Consider the following 23,465-nt stretch of genomic DNA (forward strand, 5'->3'; position numbering starts at 1 on the left):
AATTTGAATAAATCTCCACATCCTTCACGCCCAGGTACAATATGGCCCTCAATGCTTTAGTCGATGCCCTCCGGGGTGGTTATGACAATACCGGCTCCGGCCCCCACAACATTCGAAGGGTCGTCCACTGACACCTTCCATAGGCGACTCTCTACGTTACAAATTATCTTCCCATCATTCTTGGGGGTGAATTCTGCAATGAAATCGGTAAGAACCTGTCCCTTCATCGAGCTTCACGGCCTGTACCTTAGGTCGAACGAACCCAACCAAGTTCCCCATTTGGCTATCCAGCCTGTGAAGTCAAATCTTTTTAACAATGACTACAGGGGATACTCGGTAAGGACGAACACAGTATGAGCCTGAAAGAAATGCAGCAGTTTTCTCGTTGCATGCACCAGTGCCGATACTAACTTCTCCAAGGGCAGATATCTCGTCTCAGCATCTACTAAGATTTTGCTTATGTAATACATCAACTGCTACATTCCTCGGTTCTTTAGCAATACAGCACTCACAGCGTGGTTGGACACCGAGAGGTACACAAACAAATCTTCTCAGGACTCCAGGGCCATTAACATGGGCGCTTGCGCTAGGTATTCCTTCAGGTCTCGAAAGGCCTTGTCACATTCCTTATCCCATTGAAGCTCCTTCAACTTCTTTAGAAGTTGATAAAATGATCTGCAGCGATCAGCAAATTTGGAGATGAATCGATTTAGGGCGACTAACATCCTGGTTAATACTTGTACTTCCTTGGGATTGCTCAGTGGCCTAAGGCGATTCACGGCTTCTATCTGGTCGGGATTGGCCTCTATCGCTCGAGTAGAGATCAGATACCCCAATAACTTACCAGCCCCCACATCGAAAGTACACTTCTCGATGTTCAGGCTGCAACTTTTGTTGCCAAAGTACCTCGAATACTCCCCGGAGATCTTCCGTATGTCGTGATTCCTGTCTACTTTTTACCACCATATCATCAATGTATACTTCTACCGTGCACGTAATTTTCTCTCGGAACATCCTCGTCATCATCCGTTGGTAAGTGGCTTCGGCATTCTTCAACCCAAATGGCATGACTTCATAGTGATAGTTTGCACCCGGGGAAATGAATGCTGTCTTTTCTCGGTCCTCAGGTGCTAGGGCGATCTGGTGATACCCCTGAAAAGCGTCCAAGAAGCTCATCCTCAGGTGCCCATTTGTGGCATCTACCAATTGATCAATCTTGGGCATTGGGAACGGATCTTTAGGACATGCCCAATTTAAGTCTGTGAAATCCACACAAACCTTCCATTTACCGTTCTTTTTCTTTACTACCATTGTATTTGCTAACCATTCCGAGAAGAATATTTCTCTTATCACTCCTGCTTCCTTCAGCCTTTGGACTTCCAAGTTTACCACGTCAACATGCTCCTTCGATGCTCTTCTCGGTCTTTGCTTTTTCGGGGGGAATGATGGGTCCACGTTAAGCTTATGGACAATGAACTCAGGATCTACACTGGGCACTTCGTACGAACTCCAAGCAAAGACATCCACATTCTGCAAAAGGAATAACAACATCTCTACCTTCTCTCGGTCATTCATGCTCGTGCCTATTTGGAAATACTTGTCAGTATCTGGAAAAATTCTAACCTTTAAAACCTCCTCGGCAACATCTGCCCCTGTTTCTCCTTGGGGCTTCTGTAATTGCTATAAAGTTTCTCTTTCGGTGGTTTCTGTTTGTCCAACCTGTTTGCCCTTCCACCTGACCGCGATGACCAGACACTGTCTAGCCATTAGCTGGTTTCCTCGAACCATGGCAACTCCTTACTTGGTGGGAAATTTAACTTTCACATGCAGGGTGGACGGAACAGCGTTCATTGCGTGAATCCACCGCCTTCCCAGGATTGCAGTGTATGGCGAGAACGACCTGACTACTATGAAAGTCGCCATTACTTCCTTGCCTTCCATGTCCATCGAGAAAAAGATTTGACCTTCGGGGATCACGACTCTTCTGTCAAACGATACCAGTGGCGTATCATATTTTGCCAAGTCCTGACTCTTTAATCTGAGCCCCTCGAACAAATCTAGGTACATTACATCAGCTCTGCTTCCCTAGTCTATTATCACTCTTTTCACCAAGAAGCCGCTTATCCGTGCTATTACTACCAATGCATCATCATGAGGTTAGATCGTCCCCTCCAAATCTTCCTCGTCAAAAGAGATCATCAGTCGACCAACTTTCATCCTCTTCTCGGGTGATTCTCCCTCCGCATAGGCTACTGTCAATACTCCCTTAACTGTGGCCACACCCCTCGGGATAGCGTGGATGACTTCGATCACTCCCAGCGGTGGCGGGAGGGGATTCCTTTTCTGTTGAACACCCTGGCGGGCATCTTGGTTAACAGAATCCATTACGAACTCTTTCAAATACCCTGCCTTTACTAGTTGCCCCAGATGATCTTTTAATACTCAGCACTGCTAGGTAGTGTGCCCTTTATCCCTGTGGTATGTACAGTACAAGTTTTGATTCCTCCAAGATGGGTCACCCCCTATCTTATTCGGCCACCTGAAAAACGACTCGTTCTTAATCCGATCTAGAATTTTGTGCACCGACTCTTTGAACGCTACATTCACCCCTTCAATTTACGCTTCTAATTCCTACATCCTGAAATCCTTTTTTGGTCTTGTCGGAATAATGCCCTGTCGGGATCTACCGAGTAATGGGGCCTTCTTCTTATTCTGTAGCTGATCATTTTCGAGACGCTTATACTCCTTAATATGCCTCATAAGTTGCCTCATATCCTCGGGAGGTTTTTTTGTCAGCAGCTCCCGTAGTTCAGAACCCTCGGGCAACCCCATCTTGAAGGTGTTTGCCACTATCTTCTCATTTCCCCTACCGATCTCATTGTATAGTTCCCAATATCGACTGGCATAACTCCGAAGGGTTTCACCGACCCTCATTTTTATGGAAAGTAGCGCATCCACCGGTTGCGGCACTCGGCTGTACGTCACGAATTTAGCGTCGAACTCCTGGATCAACTTGGCAAAACTGAGAATGGAACCTTTTCGTAACCCATTGAACTATCTCAGGGCCGTGGAACCAAGGCTAGAGGGGAATACCTTACACATTAGCACATCATTATGTGCATTTAAGGACATCATGTGGATATAATGACTGACATGCTCCACAGGGTCCATTTTCTCGTCATAGGAATTGAATGGTGGCCATGTAAATCGACTCAGCATAAGGGCCTGTTCAATTTCATTTGAGAATGGTGACTGAGCAGCTCTTCGTAAGGCCCGGTTCATGGCATCCATGGCAGTATTATGGGTTCACCGTTCCTCTGGTGAATCCGAGTCTCAGTCATCGTATCCATGTGAACGTGAACGATTCCGGTGATGACGTGTCTCTCGGGAGTGCGAGTGGTTCCTACGTCGGAGTGATTCTCGGGAAAGTGACCAGTCCTAGAATCGCTGCGGACCGGATTGGCTAGAGCCCTCTTCGCTTCGATTTCCCATACTATCATCCCTCCTTTGTCGGTTGTTTCAGTTCCTTCCCTAACGCCGACCCTTTGCTTCCAACTATAGATCCGTCGCCAGTCTGCACAACCGCTCCAGTTCTAGGTCTCTACCATCACGCTGCTCGTGTCCCGAGGCATCCGACATCGTTCGGTGAGTCTGAACTGATCCCTCTCCCAGGTCAGATTCTTCTTCTCTTCACACACGCTCCCTATCCTCACGCCTTTTCTGTCTCTTTTCCCGCCATGTGGAACCCTGAGAAGATCCTATCGATTTGCTCTCGGCTTGGCCTCCCGAATGCCCTTCAGGACATTTCCCTCGTTTGAGTCTTAGTTGAACCACAGCTTCGCAGGAATGCCCTATGGTGGGCGCCAATTGTGTGCGCCGGAAATGAAATTATTGGGCCTAACTTCACTTGGGCTCACAACTTATTTACGAGGTGGGTTTGAGGATTTCTTACTTTGGGTCGTTCTCAGCACAGAGACTCAAAATGAAATTCCTTCTTTCTCTCTCTTTCTCCCTTGTTTTTTCTCTCCGTTTCTGAACCCCCTTTTCTTCCCCAACTTCTACTATTTATAACTCTAAGTTAGTGGGAAGGTCATGATTACTACCATTGTTAGTGCAATCAAAGGTCCAATATTATCTGTTGTAAGTAGGTGTTTAGGCGAGAGTGGAATGCTGAGATTATGGCTTTGGAACTTGGTTCTAATTCAAGTTAATATGCTCGGTAGTGATGTTTCCTGGGAACTGCCGAGCACCCTATGGTACGTCTGGATAAAAGACTTTCTTAGTTGTTCGGGAAATTTATGCCAAGCATTGGTTAGGGGACGAGATTCAAAACTCGTAGTTTAAGAGGGTAGTTTTAAGCAAAGTTTTGAGTAATGGGGTCGTGCTATTGGGCTTGAACCCGGGGCCCAATTGGGTTTGGGTACCTCGGTGCCATACAAAGACCATTACATTTGAGAATGTAAGTTCTTAAAGAATAAGAAGGATGAAGATGGAAATGCCAATGAAGCAATTTTCATTAAGGACATTATTGTTATGGTAGGTGATGTATGTAATAAAGATCACTATATTTCATATGGCTATAATTATAAATCCTTCCAATTGGTGTTTTGATTCAGGTGCAATGTTACATGTGTGCAACTGCAAAGCACAATTCAAGACTAATGAGAAGTCTTCCATAAAACTAAAGGTGCTTGTGGGCATCCACAGTAAGGCAAAGGTTCATGGAAAGTGTATTGTTGAAGTGAAATTGAGATTTGGCAAGAAGTTCTCTTGACCAATATTTTTCGTGTACCTGTTATAAAGAAAAGCCAATTTTTTATTTAAGAATAGTCTTGTCTAAGAATGGGATATTAGTAGGCAATAGATATGCTATTGTCTGAGTGTTATTTATCAATGTGTTTTGGTTGTGCTTATATTATTAATTATTTATTTGTGGCATGCTAGATTGAAACTTTTAAATTTCAAATTCTTGAAATTAATGTCAAAGCATGATATAATTTATATAAGCATGATGATTTGCATTATATGGTGTATTAGCTACAGATGGTGAGTATTTCTAAATGTACATTCTTCTTTGTGAGGAACATGTAATAATACACCAAAGTGCAGTCCCTAATACACCCTAATAAAATGGTTTGGTCAAAAGAAAAGGGAAGAGAAATCTATTTGATATGATGAATGCCATAATCTTGAGTGCAATGCAATCAGCTAAGTTCTTATCTAATCAATGGGAAGAACATTTGCTTAGTGTATGCTATGTGCATAATAGAGTTTCATTTCAAAGATATTTCATATGTGTTATGAAATGAGAAAGTGACCAAATGCTTATCATTTTAAATTGTGGGAGTGTTTTCCCTTTTGTATAATGATAGACCAAAGAGGACTAATTAGTCAAAGAGCTATACAAAGTGTATATGTAGGTTGTGAGAGACCAGAGTTTCTACATAGGTTTTGAGTAAATTTTAAGGGTATGTAGTTTATTAGACTTAATGTTTAATATAAAAGTTAAATCAAAGGATATTGAATTTATTGAGTGTTTAAATTCAAAGATGATTTTAAGGATACTCCAATACCTACTTAAACACGAATAAATGACTCTAATGTTAAATATCGCATCAAATGATATTAAAGATTTAAATGTGGTTCACCAAGTGAACAAAGGTGGAGTCAAAGTGTAAGAAATAAAATGGATCTTAATCCAAATTTTATTTAATCTGAAGCTCTTGTTTACCTTGTTAAAGGTAATAAAAGTGTAGTCCTAATTAAATACCCATAGTACTTTTTGAGGGAAGTGACCCTAAAGTTTGAGAAAACTTTGTGCTTGTAAAAGATGTAACTTTCTATTGTAAAAGCTATTAATGATAAGATAAACTTGATATTATTTAATAATAAGTGGGTCTTAGTGGATCTATTTTTAGTTTCAAAACCAATTGGTTGTGAGTGGGTATTAGAATAAGATATAAAATATTTTGGTTTAAGGTTAGTAAAAGGTTTGAAACAAAGGGAAATGATAGAATTTTGATATTTATACACTAGTAACTATTTGTGTTATTAGTTTGTATCGTTAAAATCATTCATATAATTTTAAAGAAATTCACTATGTCTAATTATTACATTTGATATATGTAATTACAATATGTGTATATATGTGAATTTTGGATTGGTTGAGAACCCAAATTGTGGGGTTTAGAAACTCAAATTGTGGAATTATGATATCTAAGAAGTGTGGGGGTATAAGCCTTGAACGAGTCATGGACTCATAAGAATGCGAATATCCATCAAAGATGTGCTTGTTAAAGGTATTGAGAATTAACATCTAGAGATGCTAAATTTATTGTTATTAAATTTTGCCATGTGTGGTAGATGTCTCAAGTTTAAACAAGCACATATGGTGATCCTATTTGAAAGTATCTCTTTGTGAAATAAAGAGAGTACAAGTGAGTTCATTAATTGAACATTCAAGGATCAATAATGAAATATTGGATTGTGTCTCCATATAATTTGAGTATGCATCATATAGATATGAAGTGACTTTCTTAAAAAAATGATATTGGTAAGGAAGTTTGCTTGAAAGACCTATGGGTTTGTACTTCCTTAATTAATTAAATAAAAGTATTTTATGAATGAGAATCAAGTAAAGAAACATAGTGGAGATGTGAACTATATTAATCTCATTTTGAGATTTATGTTATCTCATTTTGTTGAGATTTGAGTAGTCTCATTGCGTTAAGATTAGTGATTTCTCAATCTATTGGGAATTGTGTTATCTTATTGTGTTGAAATTAATGTTGAGAACTTACTTCTTAGATTTTTAATATCTTTAAAGAGGAAAATACACTCTGATTCCAATAATAAATAAAGAAATTACTAGAAGGGCGGATGCACAGCTCAAGTTTGCTAGTGAATTCAGTACATATTGCGTATCATGTATGGAATTAAACTAGACATTGCCTTCACAGTATGTAGACTTTCAAAATTTCTAAAACTTGAGGTTGATCACTAGAAAGTACTTAATTATGATGAATATCTATTACATAGAATATTCAAGTTTAATTCTATTATTGATGTGAGTGATAATATCTATGTCTAGTTATATAATCACTACATGTAAGGGTGCTATGTGTAAGCGTTAAAGAAATAAGATGTATTTCTTACTCTACTATAGATTTAAATTGAGAGCATTGATTATAATGGTAACATGCAAGGAAAGAAATTGGCTAAGGTTTTGATAAAGTGTCGTGGCCACAACCATAGTAAGCCATTCCTTATACTGTAGTTGTAAAACCACAATGTGTATGGTATGCATAAGTTGTATACAAAGTGAACTTAGACTTAAAAGTCTAAGACAAGAATACGTAAGGCAAGTCAAATGTGATTGGACTAGTCTATTGCCTACGTAATTCTTTATATAAAATAGGTCATTTACCAAAGTGTGTCTCGAAACTTGGTAAGGATAACATCCATTAGAATAGGACTAAAACCCTTCTTTTAAGAGAATCGCAAATAATGGGAACCCAACATTGAACCGATTATATCTAAGAGGTCTAAAGGGTAACAATAAGCTATTGATACGTGGTTAATAAGAGCACTAAATTTGTGTCTCATTCAGGATGGATTAGTGCAGACTGTTATGATGAAATTGAGGATAAGTTTTAAACTCTTAATGAAATTCATAAATCATAAATGTCTGTGTAATAGGGACATAAGAAGGAACTCTGCCTTTGTGAACATAGGAGTGATGCCGCTTCTAGCAAGAGTAAAAGAGTTTTCTCTTGTACATGTTCACTAAACCGAGAAGAGCATAAGACCATAATAGTACTAATAACTTGGATTTATAAATGTGTTATGGATATTCTCATGTGTTTGTTGTTTCCGATTTCAACACATAAGAGTTTTGGTTTAAGCACTAAGCCAACATTAACTTTGTTGATTTCTTGAGCAATTACACTAAAAGAAGGTTTAAGTTGAAAGATACCTTCCATTATGCATGATAAAACATCAATTAAGTGAGCCATATATTATTACAACCTAGTGTGGGACTGTTGTATATATAGGTATATACAAGGATAGGTTGTAATAATGATAAAAGGTTGGAGAGTATTCATTTGTAAAATGAATAAAATTGAATTTCGAGATATGGAATTTTCTTTGTGAAAATTCAAGTTTCAAGATGTTTGATCGGCCGAAACTTTTGTTCGATCGATCAAATTGATCAAGAAAATTGATCTAAAGCTTCTACCTAACTTGATTGATGCTCAATTCCTGTTTGATCTATTGAAAGGAGCCTTCAATTGATGCTTGATTCCTCTCGATTGATCGAGCATCGTAAAAACCGTTTTGTAGAATTTTTTGTAGAATTGTGGTAACCATTTTGAACGTTGGAAAAGGTTTTAAATCTTGTAAACGATTTTTTAAGGCATCGTAACTCTCCATATGTACCTTTTGAAGGGTTATAACTCTATGGGTATAAATAGAGATCAATGTTCACTTGAAAATTATAACCCTGTGGGTATTCTCCAAAATTGCTATTTGTAGAACCCAATAAACTTAGTTGTATCCTAGGGACAAGTTTGTAGAAATCCTTTAGCAACTTGCGTATGAAAACAAATATTGTCTTAGGATAACATTCAATTGTGCCTCCAAGTCAATCACTAATTTCTAATTACTTGATGTGTTCATTTGTTCTTTCACTATTACTCCTTAATTTGGTGAAATCCCCAATAGTTGGTATAACAATTATAGCATAATGAATAGGGTGTTACTATGGTAATGCTCATGTAGAAAAGTCACTCTAATCACTTTCCACATTTGTATTATGTGATCTAGGATAAGTTTCAAGTAGAGACTATTACACACCACTTCTATTATTCAATGTTCACTAGTATTCTCTTGTCGTTGGTATAACAATTATAGCACAATAAGTAGGGTTTTACTATGGTAATGCTCAAGTAGAAAAGTCACTTTAATCCCCCTCTTACCTTTTTTTTCCAAAAAAAAAAAAAAAAAAAAAACTATTACTTGGGAATTTTGGAAAGTTTGGATAATTTGGATATTTTAAAAAATTTTGGGGGAAATGTTGATATTTTGGAAAGGTCAGGGCTACTTTCAAAATTTTACAATGTTGAGGGATAATTTTGTAAATTCAAAAGGGAAGGGACGTTGTGGATTTTATAGATGGGTCAGGCTAAAGTCTAGACAAATTGGGTTGCATTTTAGGCTTAGTGTATTTATTTTCTATAATTTCCATGGGCTTGGTGACTGTGTGAATCGTACTGGGCCTGGGTATTTACAGATTAGGTTTGGGACCTTTGGGTATTGCTATTTTGGGTTCGGGCCTCTTTTTTTATTTATTAATTTTGGGATTTGGATCAAGTTTACCTGTTTTGCTATTTTGGGTTCGGGCCTCTTTTTTTGTTTATTAATTATGGGATTTGGATCAAGTTTACCTGGGTATTTTCCATAATTTCCATGGGCTTGGTGACTGTGTGAATCGTACTGGGCCTGGGTATTTACAGATTAGGTTTGGGACCTTTGGGTATTGCTATTGTGGGTTCGGGCCTCTTTTTTCATTTATTAATTTTGGGATTTGGATCAAGTTTACCTGTTAAGTGAACTTGCTTGGGCCTAAACAAATGTGTATAGGTGTTACTCGGGTTGGGCCTAGATGAATCAGTCTGGTAAGGGTCACGGAATAGTCCATTAAAATATTATGGAGAAACTTCTTAGGAGAATTCCCACGACTAAGATAATTAAAGTGATTGTGTTAAACTTAATTTACTAAATATATATTTTTATTGTAGTCTAGCTACTTGAATTAGCCATTTGACTTTTTTATATTATCAGTTTTGCAATGATACATATTTTTGCAATACATTTTTTATAAGCCTGACCTAACCAATCCCAACCTTCTTGTGGGCCTAATTTATATATTATATTATATTTTATTCTTTTTGAGCATGACCCAAGCCTATGCAACATATTAGGAAAATTAAGAAAGTGTGATTTGGAGGATATATGTGACTTTCTTTCGAGCCTTTTGCATGAGCCCAGCCCATGCATGCTACCAAGTGGGTAAGGGATATTGATAGCACCTCAAGCTCATAGAGGAGGTCTTGTACCTGAAATTTTTACCCCAAAAGAACTTTTATGCTCTGCCTGACTGTGATCCAAAGTTTCTACCATAAGCCATTTTTGTCTTTAAAACATAGTTAGCTCTTATTGGCCAACTCCAGCTGCTAGCCCTCACTTAGGTGAGCCTCCTAAGAGTCCGAAACTACTATAAATGAGGAGCCAATGAAGGCTTAGTCAAATCTTTTCCAAATTATGCATAAAGCAAGTTAACTCTTTTACCCAACTAAAGCAAATCTGAACCAAACATAAATTTAGCTCTTAGGAGGTCCATAGCTTCATCTTTAGCCTAAAAACCAGTCAATAAGGACACCTAAAGGATGCTATAAAACTTTGCCTTCAGCTCAAAACAAAGCTAACCACGTTTTACTCATATAGTTGAAACTTTAGAGCAAAAACTCATTCAACTAGCTAATATTCTTACAATTCTGAAGCCAGGGGGTAGAAATATTGATACAAGGGAGCCTTCCCTCTCTTCCTTACGATCTCTCTTAATTTCCTCTTCTCGCTGACCATGGTTTGAAGTTTAAGGACCTATTGTTTTTATGTACTTTTGTTATTAAACTTTAGAGCAAAAGCCCATTAAACCAAGATGCATTCTCACAATTTTGAAGTTAGGGGCTGGAAATATGGGTACAAGGGAATCTTTCCTCTCTTTCTCATGACCTCTCTCAATTTCCAATTATAGAGATTTATAAAGAGAAAGATATTTATGAGCAGGCACCACTGTTGGTCTTCAACCATCAAAAATATGGCTGCCCTCCACCGTTATACATCTGGAACAGCTACAGGTATAGGTTTTATTTATTTATTTATTTTTAATTTTTTAAATTTCGCTAGAACTATGATTTATGTTTGGTCGTTTGGTTGGATAGGTTTCAATTTAGACATTTGGATTAGATTTGGATTTGATTATGATTACTAGGTTAGAATTGGTTTCTATTTAAAGTATTTGTTTTGATTTGGATTTGTTTTAGATTGGTTTTGGGTAATTTTTTCACAGGGAGTATTTTTGAATTCTTGCCTTTTGGAAATCGAAATTCCGATATTCGATTTTTTTTTTTAATAATTCCTGATTCAAAATCCTGATTTCTCTGTTTATGTTTTCCAAGACCAGTATGAAGATTATTGAGTTTTTTATAGCTCTTAGAAATGTTAAATATCCACGTGCTTCTCCACCATATTGTCTAAATGTATGCACATTCTCATGAATTCCTTAATGTCCTATAAAACTTTGAAATAAATGGCAATGCAACAGTGTCATTAAACATTCCACTTGACAGAAGGCAATTAATCGATCTCCTCCATGAAGAATAGATGATCATTGTACAAATACATATGATCATTTCCCAAAGTATGAATTTCGGATGGCAGTAGTAATATTTTGAATATTATAATCCACCTTTAATCTTATGTAATGAAATTTATCGAAATGTGGCATAATTTACATATACACATGTCGACACAAATAGATTTATACATATAAAAATGCTATGCGATTAGGGCACATAAAAAAAGCCCTATGGTCGGTGACAATTATAAAAAATCTGTTTCTTTCATGTCATTTTTTAGGCATTATGAATTTATGATACGTTGATCATGGAAAATTTTGGGCACATTGTTCTCTGCTTTCCTTCTCTAACATGGGATATGCCATGAGGCTTAGTCTAACTAAGGGGAATTTATTATATTAATCCCTGGAATACTTTAGAAGAAACATTTGTATGGGGCCTCGTTGTCATTATTGAAGAAGACTTGCTTTTCTAAAATGAAAAGGGATGGGATATATTTCTAATCAATTAGTTATAGGAAAACAGGTTTCTGATTAATTCTTTCCAGTTTAAGGGATTTCCTTGTTATCTTTTTCGATTCAGCTTTGTTTATAGTTTGTGAAATATCTATTGATAAAGGTTTAGATGGTAGTAATATTTTTGGCTAATCACTTTGACTTTTGATATGACTTACGCTTTTGGCTCTAATATCACATGAGCTACTAAACAATAATTTATGTATTGCTATAAGGTTGCTATTATAATAAGGCAACTAACTTGGAAAGGTTCCCCCTCAAAAAAAAAAAAAAAAAAAAAAAAAAAACACTAATTTGCAAAGGAAAGAACTTGCCATTTAGGTTCTTCATATTTTGTACAATGCCTGCAAAGCCATCTATTTGGAAGCTCTCTTTAAAGAGTTTTTCAACACTCACATCTATCAAAAGAAAAAGAAAAAGATTTTTTCAAAATTCATTAAGGATGGTCCTCTAGTAAATATATATATATATATATATATATATATATATGCGGTTCTAGAACACAACTTCTTACTTTAGTATGTATTTTCTATCTGAGCAATATTTGCTTCTAGATCTGCCCATAAGTCAAGTTGGTTACGTCAATTTTCTAACAGATTGAATATGTCCTAAGCCTTGCAATTAACTTTTTGTTGAATGGCTTTTACCAAAAAAAAAAAAAAAAACTTTTTGTTGAATGGCAATGACGGTAATAAAAATCATGATTGTGGATTTTAGCTAATGATAATCTGGTATTGCATGCTTTCTTGAATTTTTTGATTATTATGAATTTATGATTGATGCTATTTTTAATGTTCATTAATCTTTCATATCATTCATACTCTAAGCTTGGGATGATGGATGTTTAGTACTTTCTATGTTTTGGATTGTTATGTTCTAGGTGTTCAGTGATCTTCATATATCCTTTCATAGGTGGGTAGAAGTCACTTGCACACAGCTCTGAATACATCATGCATGGCAGATATTGTATAAGATTTTAAATGAATCTCAAGCTAAAACTTCTTGTGGAAGTTCAGGACTTGAGGTGAAAGTGTATTTAAACATGTTTTTTAATCATTTTTATCCAAGTATCATTTATTTAATATTTTAAATTAAGAAAAAAAATGTTTTAATTATTGTACTCAGTTTTAAGACAACTAAATGATAGCTCATATACTATGAATTTAGTTTTCTACCATCTATTTGTGTGGTTTGTATTGGTGAAAATTCTTGCCAATTAAAAAAATATAAAAGGAAGGTACCCGCACATAGTGTGTGTCAAAGGCTAGTTACGATAATAAGAAGATGCTAAAGCACAATTTATTATGCTTAATTATGATATCTTACCATAATAGACAGATTCAAGATTGATAGAAGTTTATTCCTATGCTCGCAAGCATTATTCTAAGGCATCATGCTTAACACATAATAACTAAATGTCAACAATCTTTGCCTGCTTAACGTACACATGTATGTGTTTATCTCTTAAGGATAAACCTCAATGAGGGACTTCATGCCAAATGATGACACAATTTTGTAGTGGCTAAAGCCAGCCTCCAAGAACAGCTTCTCCCATTCTTTCTGGTTTCTCTCTTTTCCAGTGAGCAAAACCATCATTAGTGCATCAAGGAGGAGCTTTGTTGTGGTAACATCATGATCATCCTTCTCCTCATTTATCATGATGTCCATGATAATTATCTTTCCTTCCTTACCTTTGCCCATGATAGCCTCTTTGCAATTTTTCAGTACGTTGACACATTCCTCATCGCTCTAATTATGTAAAATATACTGCCAAAAAGTATTATAAATTTATAACAATCCAAATTGAGAACTTCATATCTTTAGACTTTAGCTTCTTTTAAATTTAGCTAACCTCAAAATATCCTTATGGAAGTCTGGAAATTTATCATTTATTGCGTTCACATGCAGTTACTTACCTATTACCTCTTTATATATAATCCAAAAGTGTATGCACTGTCACATCATAAAATTTTAAATAACATGATACATTTTAGTCTGTCAAACCCAGAAAGTAGAGTACTAACCATGAAACTAATTAAACTCTCTCAAATTTAAGTGATATTGAGATGATGCTATTCCAAATATTAAAGACACATTAGTATGTCAGATACCACATTCTCAAAAAAAAGTATGTCATATACCTTGAATAGAATAGCCTCTGCAGGAGGGATATACTGAAACATATCGCCACCAACATATTTCAGATTTTTACTATCTGGCAAGTTTGCAACAACATGTGGGAGGTCAAGCACAGTGCATTTCATGTGAGGAAATGTCTCAGAAATAATCCTTGCCATTGTCCCAGTACCACCTCCAACATCAACCAATGAACCTAAACCCTCAAAAATGGGCTTGTAGTCCTTAATAACCAAGTTCATCATTTGGGAATCACTGGCCATTGCTTCATTGAAATAGTCATTGAATTCTGGGCTTTGGTTGCAATGGTGCCAGAAACCCTTCCCATGTGTTTTCTCAAAGGGTGTGAGCTCACTCCCCTGAAACCAATCTCCCAGGAACTGCCATGGGCTTAAAGTAACAGGATCAAGCATTGCCAGAACATATGTTGAGAAGCTAGTGCCATTATCCTTCAGGACGAGCCTAGAAGAAGGTGTGAGAGTATAGGCTTCTTCTTCTTTTTCTTTTTCTTGGTTTTCATGAACTATTGTTTTAGTGAAGAAGCCAGATTGCACCAACAGTCGCATAAGCCTGTGCACACAGCTAGTTTTGTTGGGATGAATATGAAGCTTAGAGACTAGCTCTGGGAGAGTAATGGGTTGGCCATGGTTGTGGATTATGTCAGGAATGCCTAGCTGAATTGCACATTTTAGTGACATGGAATCTATGTAGCTTAAAATGTGTTTGAACAAATGACACTGACCCTGAAATAACTCACTCACTCCCTCACCATGAATGAGATCCATCTTAGTGCTTATCTCTTCAATTCTAAGCTTATTTCACTTCTTTATGAGGTCCAGCTGCTGCTTCTTATTTATAGATGGCTGTAGATTAGATTACTCATTACAGTACACACGTGCCCAATTCATTACAGGACAAATTAACAAGAGTTAGATGGAAACGTGGTTTGGGCCTTTGGGAGGGGACAGGGGGCCCATTCTGGGTTTGTCGACCATGTTCCATGTTAAACACATGTAAGTTTTCTAACACTATTCACTTGCTTGAATGAGGTCCAAAAAATCAATAATGTTAAAAATTATAAGTGTAATTGAATTTTATTTTTCCAATTTTTGTGAACTTTAAAAAAAAAAATTTTTGAAATTTATGTGTGCATTTAGCAACAGATCATAAGTTAATTCTTTATTTAAATAATATATTATTAATATGTCCTATACAAAATAAACTACATTTTTAACTTTTTGTCTTACCTTATATAAAATAAGTTTTAAATATAAATAATTTGCAAAATGCTCACTTCAAAGCCCCTGACATTTCCGCCACATTGATGAAATGACTTGACGACCAAGACCTTTCAGTCCGTGCTTCTTCGTCATCTCAAGCAACTCAGCATACAAAAGGAATAAAAAGCCAACCTTATTTCTCAATCTAGCCAAATTTGAGGATCAAAAGTGTACTATTTAAAAGTGAATATAACCAATTCTCCACAAAAAAAAAAAAAAAAAAGATGAATACAACCTAATTTCAGTATACCTAACACTATCACCACATATCCTTAATGCGATGGTTACTTCATAAGTATAAGTGCTTGTGGGGTGTGAGAAGTAAGGGTCGAGGTTTAAGTCTTCAGGAGGAAGTTTCACACACATATACACTTACATTAGGTTAGAGTAGAAATTCTACCTTTTATATATATATATATATATATATATATATTTATATATAAGTATACCTAACACTAGAAGCGCCAAATCTACCTAATATGATTCTCGCAAAAAGAATAAAATAAAATAAAGGCCAAATTTTTATTTTGATCTCTACATTTTACTATTATAGAGTTACAGTCAACCTGATCCTTACATTTTGATAAAAATCAATTTAGTTCCTGTTATTTTCAACAAATAATTAATTTAATCCCCACCGTCAACTTAATAACAAAAATTTATTGTGTGGCAAACAATATGCGTGCACTGCTGACCCACTTAAAACTAACATGACTTATAAATTAATAGGCCAAAATGCAAAATCTATCCTTTAAGTTTCATAATTTTTCATTTTAGTCATTTAAATTTGGGTTTTGTCATTTCAGTTCTCTAAATTTCATTCATTTCCAATTGAGTCCCCCTGTTAGTGTTCTATTAGTTGTTGCCGTCAACTTACCAAAACAAAGCTATTTTCGTCTTTAGTTAATATATATATATATATATATATATTATTTCTTAATTTCACAAAAACGTTAAATAAATAAATAAACACAAAACAAAACAGAAATTAAATTGGAGGTGAACGACAATGTTCCCTCCCCCATGACTGAAAAACAATTAGAGAGAGGTTGCACCATATCTCCTTATGGGAACTTGAGTTCTGTCCAAACATACCTTGGACGTCCGTGGAAGAATTACTCAACGACAGTGTTCCTCCAAAGCAATCTAGGGAGCTTAATCAACCCCAATGGATGGTTACCATGGCCTATGGGTAGGCACATTAGCCCCAAGCACCATATTTTACTTTGAGTACCAAAATTATGGACCTGGTTCTTCCACAAAGAATAGAGTCAAATGGAAGGGAGTGGAAACCATTAATCTTCAAGTAGCTAGCCAAATTTACAGTGAACAAATTCGTCCAGGGAACAAGTGGATTTCGGCCTCAGGTGCACCCTACCAACCTGGCCTCTCCCGATCTCTCTTTCTCTCTCTTTCTCTATAGATTTATGCTTTTTTTTTTAATTAACATTTTTGTGAAATTAAGAAATAAAATATATAAATAAATCTATATCATATTATATATAATAAAAGTTTGGCTTAGACGCTGTGGTTGCACTAAGCGGCTTCATCAAATTGCAAAATTTTTAATAAATTCTTAGATTTTAAGAATATCTACATATTTTTTGGATAAATATGACAAATCAAGTAATGAAAGAAAGTAATATTTGATTTACAACTATAACAGTTGTGCTTATCTAAAATGTTATCAACAAAACTTTGAATCAATATAATAGAATTACCTAAGGATAGAATTTAAATAAAAAAGAGAGATAAAAAAAACGTAAAAGAAAAAAAGATCGAATTTGCATTTTTTTCCTACGTTTTTTTAGAAAAAACGTAAAATGAAAAAAAGATAGAACTTACATTTTTTTTTCCTAAGTTATTTTATTTTATTTTCTTTTTTGTGGATAAATTTGCATCTTATGTCATCTTTTTTCTATTAATAAAGTTAAAAAAAAAAGTATTTGAGTCTCACCTAAACTACTTCTTTTTGTAAATTTTAATAAATTTTTAGATTTTAAGAATAGATATATACATATTTTTTGGATAAATATGACAAATCAAGTAATGAAAGAAAGTATTTAATTTACAACTATAACAGTTATGTCTATCTAAATGTTATCAACAAAACCTAAAATCAATAGAATAGAATTACCTAATGATAGAATTTAAATAAAAAAGAGAGAAAAAAAAAACGTAAAAGAAAAAAAAGATCGAATTTGCATTTTTTTTTCCTACGTTTCTTTAAAAAACATAAAACGAAAAAAAGATAGAACTTGCATTTTCCCCCTCTTTTTTTTTGGTGGATAAATTTGCATCTTATGTCATCTTTTTCCTAATAATAAAGTAAAAAAAAAAAAAAAAAGTATTTGAGTTTCACCTAAACTACTTCTTTTTATTCATATCATCTTCTTCACAGCCTAAAATTCTCACTATATATACTCACAGTTTTTTGGTGTCTCATTATTTCTACTACGTACTTTACAATTATTTGTTATATTCTTCCTTTCTCCTTTCTATCCTACCTACAACCTTGCAAGTAATTTTTTTTTTCTTTCATCAAATTGAATAGATTTTGTGTATTTGTTGCTTTTTTATTATATATAATATGATTTTTATCAACAAGTTTTATAGATAGGCTAAAATTCTATGTTTGATCACACCTTTTAGTATTTTTTTTAGAAGCCAATATAGCAAGCAATATATTTGTATTTTTTAATTTCTTTTTACATGATTATTTGTTGTTGACATCAATATTTTATAATGGATTTAATTTGTAATGGCTTTTGTTTGGTGCTTTGTTCCATGTAATCTATATTCTTTAATTAAAAGCAAAATTTGTTGTCAAACATGAAATTGGATAGGAGAGAATCCATCCATCCAAATTTCTATGTAAGTCTATCTTTACTTAACTTTTTTTTTTTTTTTTTTTAAGTTCAAAGATTTGGATATTTTTTCATTAATGAATTGAGGTTTTGGCTTAATTTTGTTTTTAACCGTTTCAATTATTGAATTCATTATTTTTTCTTGTGTAATATTAATATCTGTGTTTTTTTTTTTATATAATAAAAAAAAAATATGTGTTCTTAAAGGCTAAAACACAATTCAATTACAAACATTACTTTAAGTTAGGGTGTTATATTTCTTTATTAGTAAGTTAGAATGTTACATTAAGTTAGAGTATTATATTTTTATTTATTATTAATTTAGAATGTTACATATGGATACATATGCAAGTTTAGGGTTGATATAACTTATAACCATTTAAATGAAATCAACACTAAAACAAATGATTTAAATATCAAAATAAGAAATAAAAATTAAATTTCTTTTAAGTGTACAAGTACAATTTATTTTTTAATCTTAAATTTTGAATTAATTCTTTTTTCATTTTATTTGTTATTAAATTTAATTATATTATCAAAATATTTTTTATTAAGCCGTGCATCGCACGGACATAATACTAGTAATAACTAATAGCTGAAACGTTTGACTTTTCATTGACCACTCCTCATTCCGCCACGTGACTACATAAATTGCTGACATGTTTACTTTAAAACACTAAAAAATTGTGTCTTTTCGGTGGTTTGCTTATTTAGTTTCAGTGGGTAACTACTTATTATTGTTTATATACGTTGTTTACTTTTTGTTTTCTTCTTTCCATTTTTCCATTTTCTGTTTTTTTTTTCCCCGCTGCGAAAACAATTGTGTCTTTCCAATAATTTCTTAGAACCCTCATCCACACACATGTTGGTCAAACTCTTTCAAACCCACACCGTTTCAGTGGATAACTACTTATTACTGTTTATATACACTGTTGACTTTTTGTTTTCTTTTTTTCGTTTTCACCCCCCCTCCCCTTTGTGAGAACAAACCCAGCGAAGGTTGTGGACAAAAAAACAGAGTGCCCTTGACGCTACATCTATTGGTAATTCTTTTCTTCACAGTCATGCTATTGTTTTCTGTTTTTAATTTTTAATTTTTATAACTAAGGCATTGAAATATTTTGTGCACACCATGTGTTTGAGAAAATACTTTGCTTACTCTTGCATTAGTTTGTAGCCACTTTATGGTTTGTGCATTCAATCATAAGTTATGATGATGTCAAAAATATTCTGTTTGTACCCAATGACCGGAAAAAAATATGTTTGCCCAAGTCATTGATGTCTATATTAAAGGATGAAGACACTCTTAGATGTCAGTTCTGCTAAATAGACAATGCACTTAATCAGTAGATTTGATTTCAATTGCCAGATTTTCAATTGATATAGAAATAATGGAAGGATGGATTGTTGTCCTTTTCAAATTTTTTTATAATAACAGCCTTATGGTCAAAGCGTAGTTTGTGAATGTTACTTTCAACTTTCAAGCATTCAAATTTAGATAGGTGCTTGGTAGAACTTTGTTTCTAAGGTATTTAATTCAATGCATTGAACAGTCTTTTTTCTTCTTTTCTTTTTCCAAATAATGCAGTAGCCTGGTATTCATATTGATATTTTCAATGCTTCGTAAATGAGTTTCTTTTGGAACATGTGACTCCTCCTGCCAACGGTTTGAAGCCATGTCATATCTATAATGCATTAAAGATAGAAAGCAAATGGCTATTTCTAAGCAGATCAAATGAACATGAATGGATTTAGGTGAACATGGCTCATGAACCTAATTGATAGTTTAAATTTTAAAATTAAAAAGTTAAAAAAAAAATAAAAATAAAACGTACTTTTTAGGTCCTCTCATTTTTGGATAAAGAGTTGCATACTTAACTGTGTCAACTCTAGGTTTGTTAACAATTGCTCTATTTTTTTTTTTTTTTTTTAAGTTTATGTTGCATTTCTTTTCTACATATTCAGAATAATTATTAATGTTATCTTCAACAAAAATTTACAGCATAAAAATTATTACTGAAAGCAATTAAAGTCCACATAAATATATTTTTAAATTTCCAGAAAAATGCTAATTAACAATAAATACATGCTTGAAAGAATATTCCATTTTTTAATGTCTATTTGCTATCTTTGATTTATACAAAAATAGTTATGATTTGATCTTCTATAAATACTTTGTCTATGATTCTGTCAACAACTTACCAAGTGAAGAAGATGCTAATCCTACAAATGATGCAATTGATGTACAGCTCACACCTATTGCAGATTGACAAAAGAGGAAGAGGAAACAAAGAGTCCTTTAATTTGTTGAAGCTTATGCTACAAATTATTTAAACTTTTCTTACAATAATGTAATTACCATTAGAAGGTGTTTTGTTTTCTGTTGAGAATACACAGCTGACCTTACAAAATAGGTGATGAATGAATAGTTGGTGTTAAATATTCTTAGAATTTGGGATTTTTTTTTTCAACGTGTATTGGTTTTATTTGATGGATACATGATTGTCCACCTATTGTTTTCTCATGTTTTTGGTAGTGTTATTGGTTTTGTCTACGTGTGTATTGGTTTTCTTTGATGGATGCATGATTGTCCACCTGTTGTATTGGTTTTATTTGATGGATGCATGATTGTCCACTTGTTGTTTTCTCATGTTTTTGGCAGTGTTACTGGTTTTGTATACGGTGCGGTTTGGATAGCTGAAAAAGGCACCGCATTTTGCGTTTGTGTTTCCTCTTTTTTTTTTTTTTTTTAGCTGTGATTGTTGACTTTTCTGTATGAATAGTGCACATCAGTAGGTCCCATGCATAATGCATGGGACCCACAAACCTCACTTTTTAGCAACTTTTTCATTAAAAATGGGTCCCACGGTACTATTCACACATTTGAAAATTATTTTGCTACAGTGTTTTCAGTTTTCAGCTGTGGAAGCTTTCTTGATGCATGCCTGTACTTGTCCACTCTCTGGTTTTAATGGCTCTTTTTTTCTCTTTCCCTAGTAGTTCTACTAAGTTAACTTTTTCACTATGGGCTACCCAAAATGACTTGATGTATTGATTTTTCATGGTCTGCTTTACTGAAACATTCAACCTTTCTCACAACGAAAAAAAAAAAAAAAAAAAAAAAAAAAAAAAAAAAAAAAAACCTTTTACTGTGGGCTTGTATTGCTTTAGCCCATGGTCGGTTAACCCTGCCTAAAATTTCTCTTTGAGATTTTCAATATGAACCCTACAACTAACTTGCCTTCTGGTTTAATCTTATTTATATTTTCTAAATTTTATTTGGATTTGCTTATTTGAATTGGTGATCCTATACTTTGTGCACTGGTTCTTTGTCCCTGCACTCATAGCCCTCTTGACCTCCATTATAGGTTGCAGTTGTAGCCTATAGGTCACATTATTTATAATGAAGGATGATATATTCATCATGTTTATATGTGTTGAGACGATGTTGTCACTTTTAGATGGTTCTTGGTTGGGGTGTCCACGGGTCAATCAAGGTCGGGTTTGTACCTAACTTGCAACCGAGCCGATAGAATCAGGTGGTGAAAGTTCAGACCCACCACCAATCGACGAGAGAGTTGTATCGGCATCGGAAAGCAGTCGGGCACAGTCGGGTTGTCCACAGTGGAAAAATCTGTCAAGATTGTTTTTTTCAAGCAAAAATTCACCAAATCCAGTAGAGATCTCACCGGATCTGGTGAGATCTCGCCAGATCTGGTGAGATTTCCACCAAATCTAACATCTCCTCAAGTTCGACATAAATCTCATTGGATATCAAGTAATTTGACCAAGAAATCGCTGAAAAAAGCTTGAATTGCCAGATTTTTGTAAGTCTCTGATCAGGTTGGTTGAGGCGGGTTTTAGAGGAAAGAACCCGCCAACCAACCTACCGGACTTGGTTTCTGGGCTTTGTAACCCGCCGCCGACCACCGGAGCTCACGGATCGATCGCGAGTGGGTCGGTTACAATCGAGTGATCTGGTTGGTTGGATTGGGTCCGGGTCTGAGTGGACACCCCTAGTTCTTGGACTTAAAAATTCATTATTTTTCATTTCACCTATTGGTTTTTCTTTGTGGGTGTTAATAATATTTATCTATTTTATGACATAGGTATTATGACAATGTACAACAATATGAAGATGAGAATGGGAGAGATATTTTCCAAAGATTATATTGAAATTTTATTGTTTAATACATTGTGCTGATTTTTTTTTTCGACCCAATTCTTTTTATGTAAATAATTATATTAGAGGGTACTTCCATCTATTTTGTATTCTGTTTTGAGTTTATTTTTTTCCATTATCTCAAATTGTCTAGAAGATTTCAATGAATATCATATATTTAAATACTGTTAAGTTGATATAATAATAATAATAATAATAATATAGTTTGATAAATGTCTGAAATGTATAGCTGTTAGCAAATGTTTTAGCTACATGATTTTATTTTACAAATTCAATTTTGGTGTTGTAGTAAAATAAACCAAGATTAAATTTTATATTGTACTCAATACCTTTCCTGTGCATCGCATGGGTTAGCGACTAGTATTAACTAAAGACCAAAACAGTATCATTTTGGTAAGATGATGGCAGAAATGAACTAAACACTAATGTATGACTCAATTGAGAATGAATGAAATTTAGAGGACTGAAATAAAAATTGGTGAAACTTAGAGGGTGGGTTTTCCATTTTGGCTAAATTATTAATAATTTTTTTAATTAATATTAAAAAATGCCACTCAGCATTTTAATAAATTATAAAGTGTCACATTAGGGGGGAAAAAAATACAACTCTAAAAATAAAATGAATTTAAAAATAACATATTATTTTCTTTCGTTTTGGGCTTAGGATTAAGTTTACATGTTAAGTGAACTAAATTGGGCCTAAATATACTTGCATAGATGTTACTCAGATTAGGTCTAGATGAATCAATTTGGATTTGACTCAAAATTGGTTTGGGATGGTTAACCTAGACAGATAAAGTAATCAATTAATTAATTAAACTTTTTTTTTTTTTTTCATTTATGGCATCCTCCCTCTTTTTTCTTTGAAGATTAACTAAAGCTTAAAGGGGTTTTGGCAATCTTCATGTAGACACTCCATTTTGCAACTCACGTTTAACCTTACTTGTATTGCACCAATTGTATGCCAGTGCACATCACATAGGGAAAAGTTGTAAATGCATGGTTGCCCACCATTCTTTCTTTCTCTTGGTCCCACCCAACATGATACGGCTCATTTTGACTGT

At 34.3% G+C, this 23,465-nt stretch overlaps 1 protein-coding gene and 1 pseudogene across 2 annotated transcripts; both read right to left on the minus strand.

Moving 5' to 3' along the window:
* Positions 1 to 2,631: 2,631 nt before the first annotated feature.
* LOC115980739 lies at positions 2,632 to 3,291 on the minus strand. Its single transcript, XM_031102961.1, has 2 exons — positions 3,094 to 3,291; positions 2,632 to 3,003 (listed from the first exon to the last, which is right to left on the minus strand). The coding sequence occupies exons 1-2, from the start codon at positions 3,289 to 3,291 to the stop codon at positions 2,632 to 2,634; spliced, it is 570 nt and encodes a 189-aa protein (XP_030958821.1).
* A 10,073-nt stretch (positions 3,292 to 13,364) lies between these two features.
* LOC115982957 lies at positions 13,365 to 14,889 on the minus strand (annotated as a pseudogene). The gene is made up of 2 exons (XR_004089793.1): positions 14,077 to 14,889; positions 13,365 to 13,702 (listed from the first exon to the last, which is right to left on the minus strand). The product of XR_004089793.1 is annotated as a trans-resveratrol di-O-methyltransferase-like (transcript).
* Positions 14,890 to 23,465: the final 8,576 nt, after the last annotated feature.

This window comes from Quercus lobata, chromosome 3 (assembly GCF_001633185.2).
Source record: "Quercus lobata isolate SW786 chromosome 3, ValleyOak3.0 Primary Assembly, whole genome shotgun sequence".
Classification (NCBI taxonomy): Eukaryota; Viridiplantae; Streptophyta; class Magnoliopsida; order Fagales; family Fagaceae; genus Quercus; species Quercus lobata.

Excerpts from the sequence above, each read along its gene's own strand:
- LOC115980739 (XM_031102961.1), bottom strand. The coding sequence starts at position 3,291 with ATGGATGCCATGAACCGGGCCTTACGAAGAGCTGCTCAGTCACCATTC. Across the intron at positions 3,004-3,093 it reads ATGATGTGCTAATGTGTAAG|GAGTTCGACGCTAAATTCGT; the intron begins GTATTCCCCTCT and ends AAGTTGATCCAG.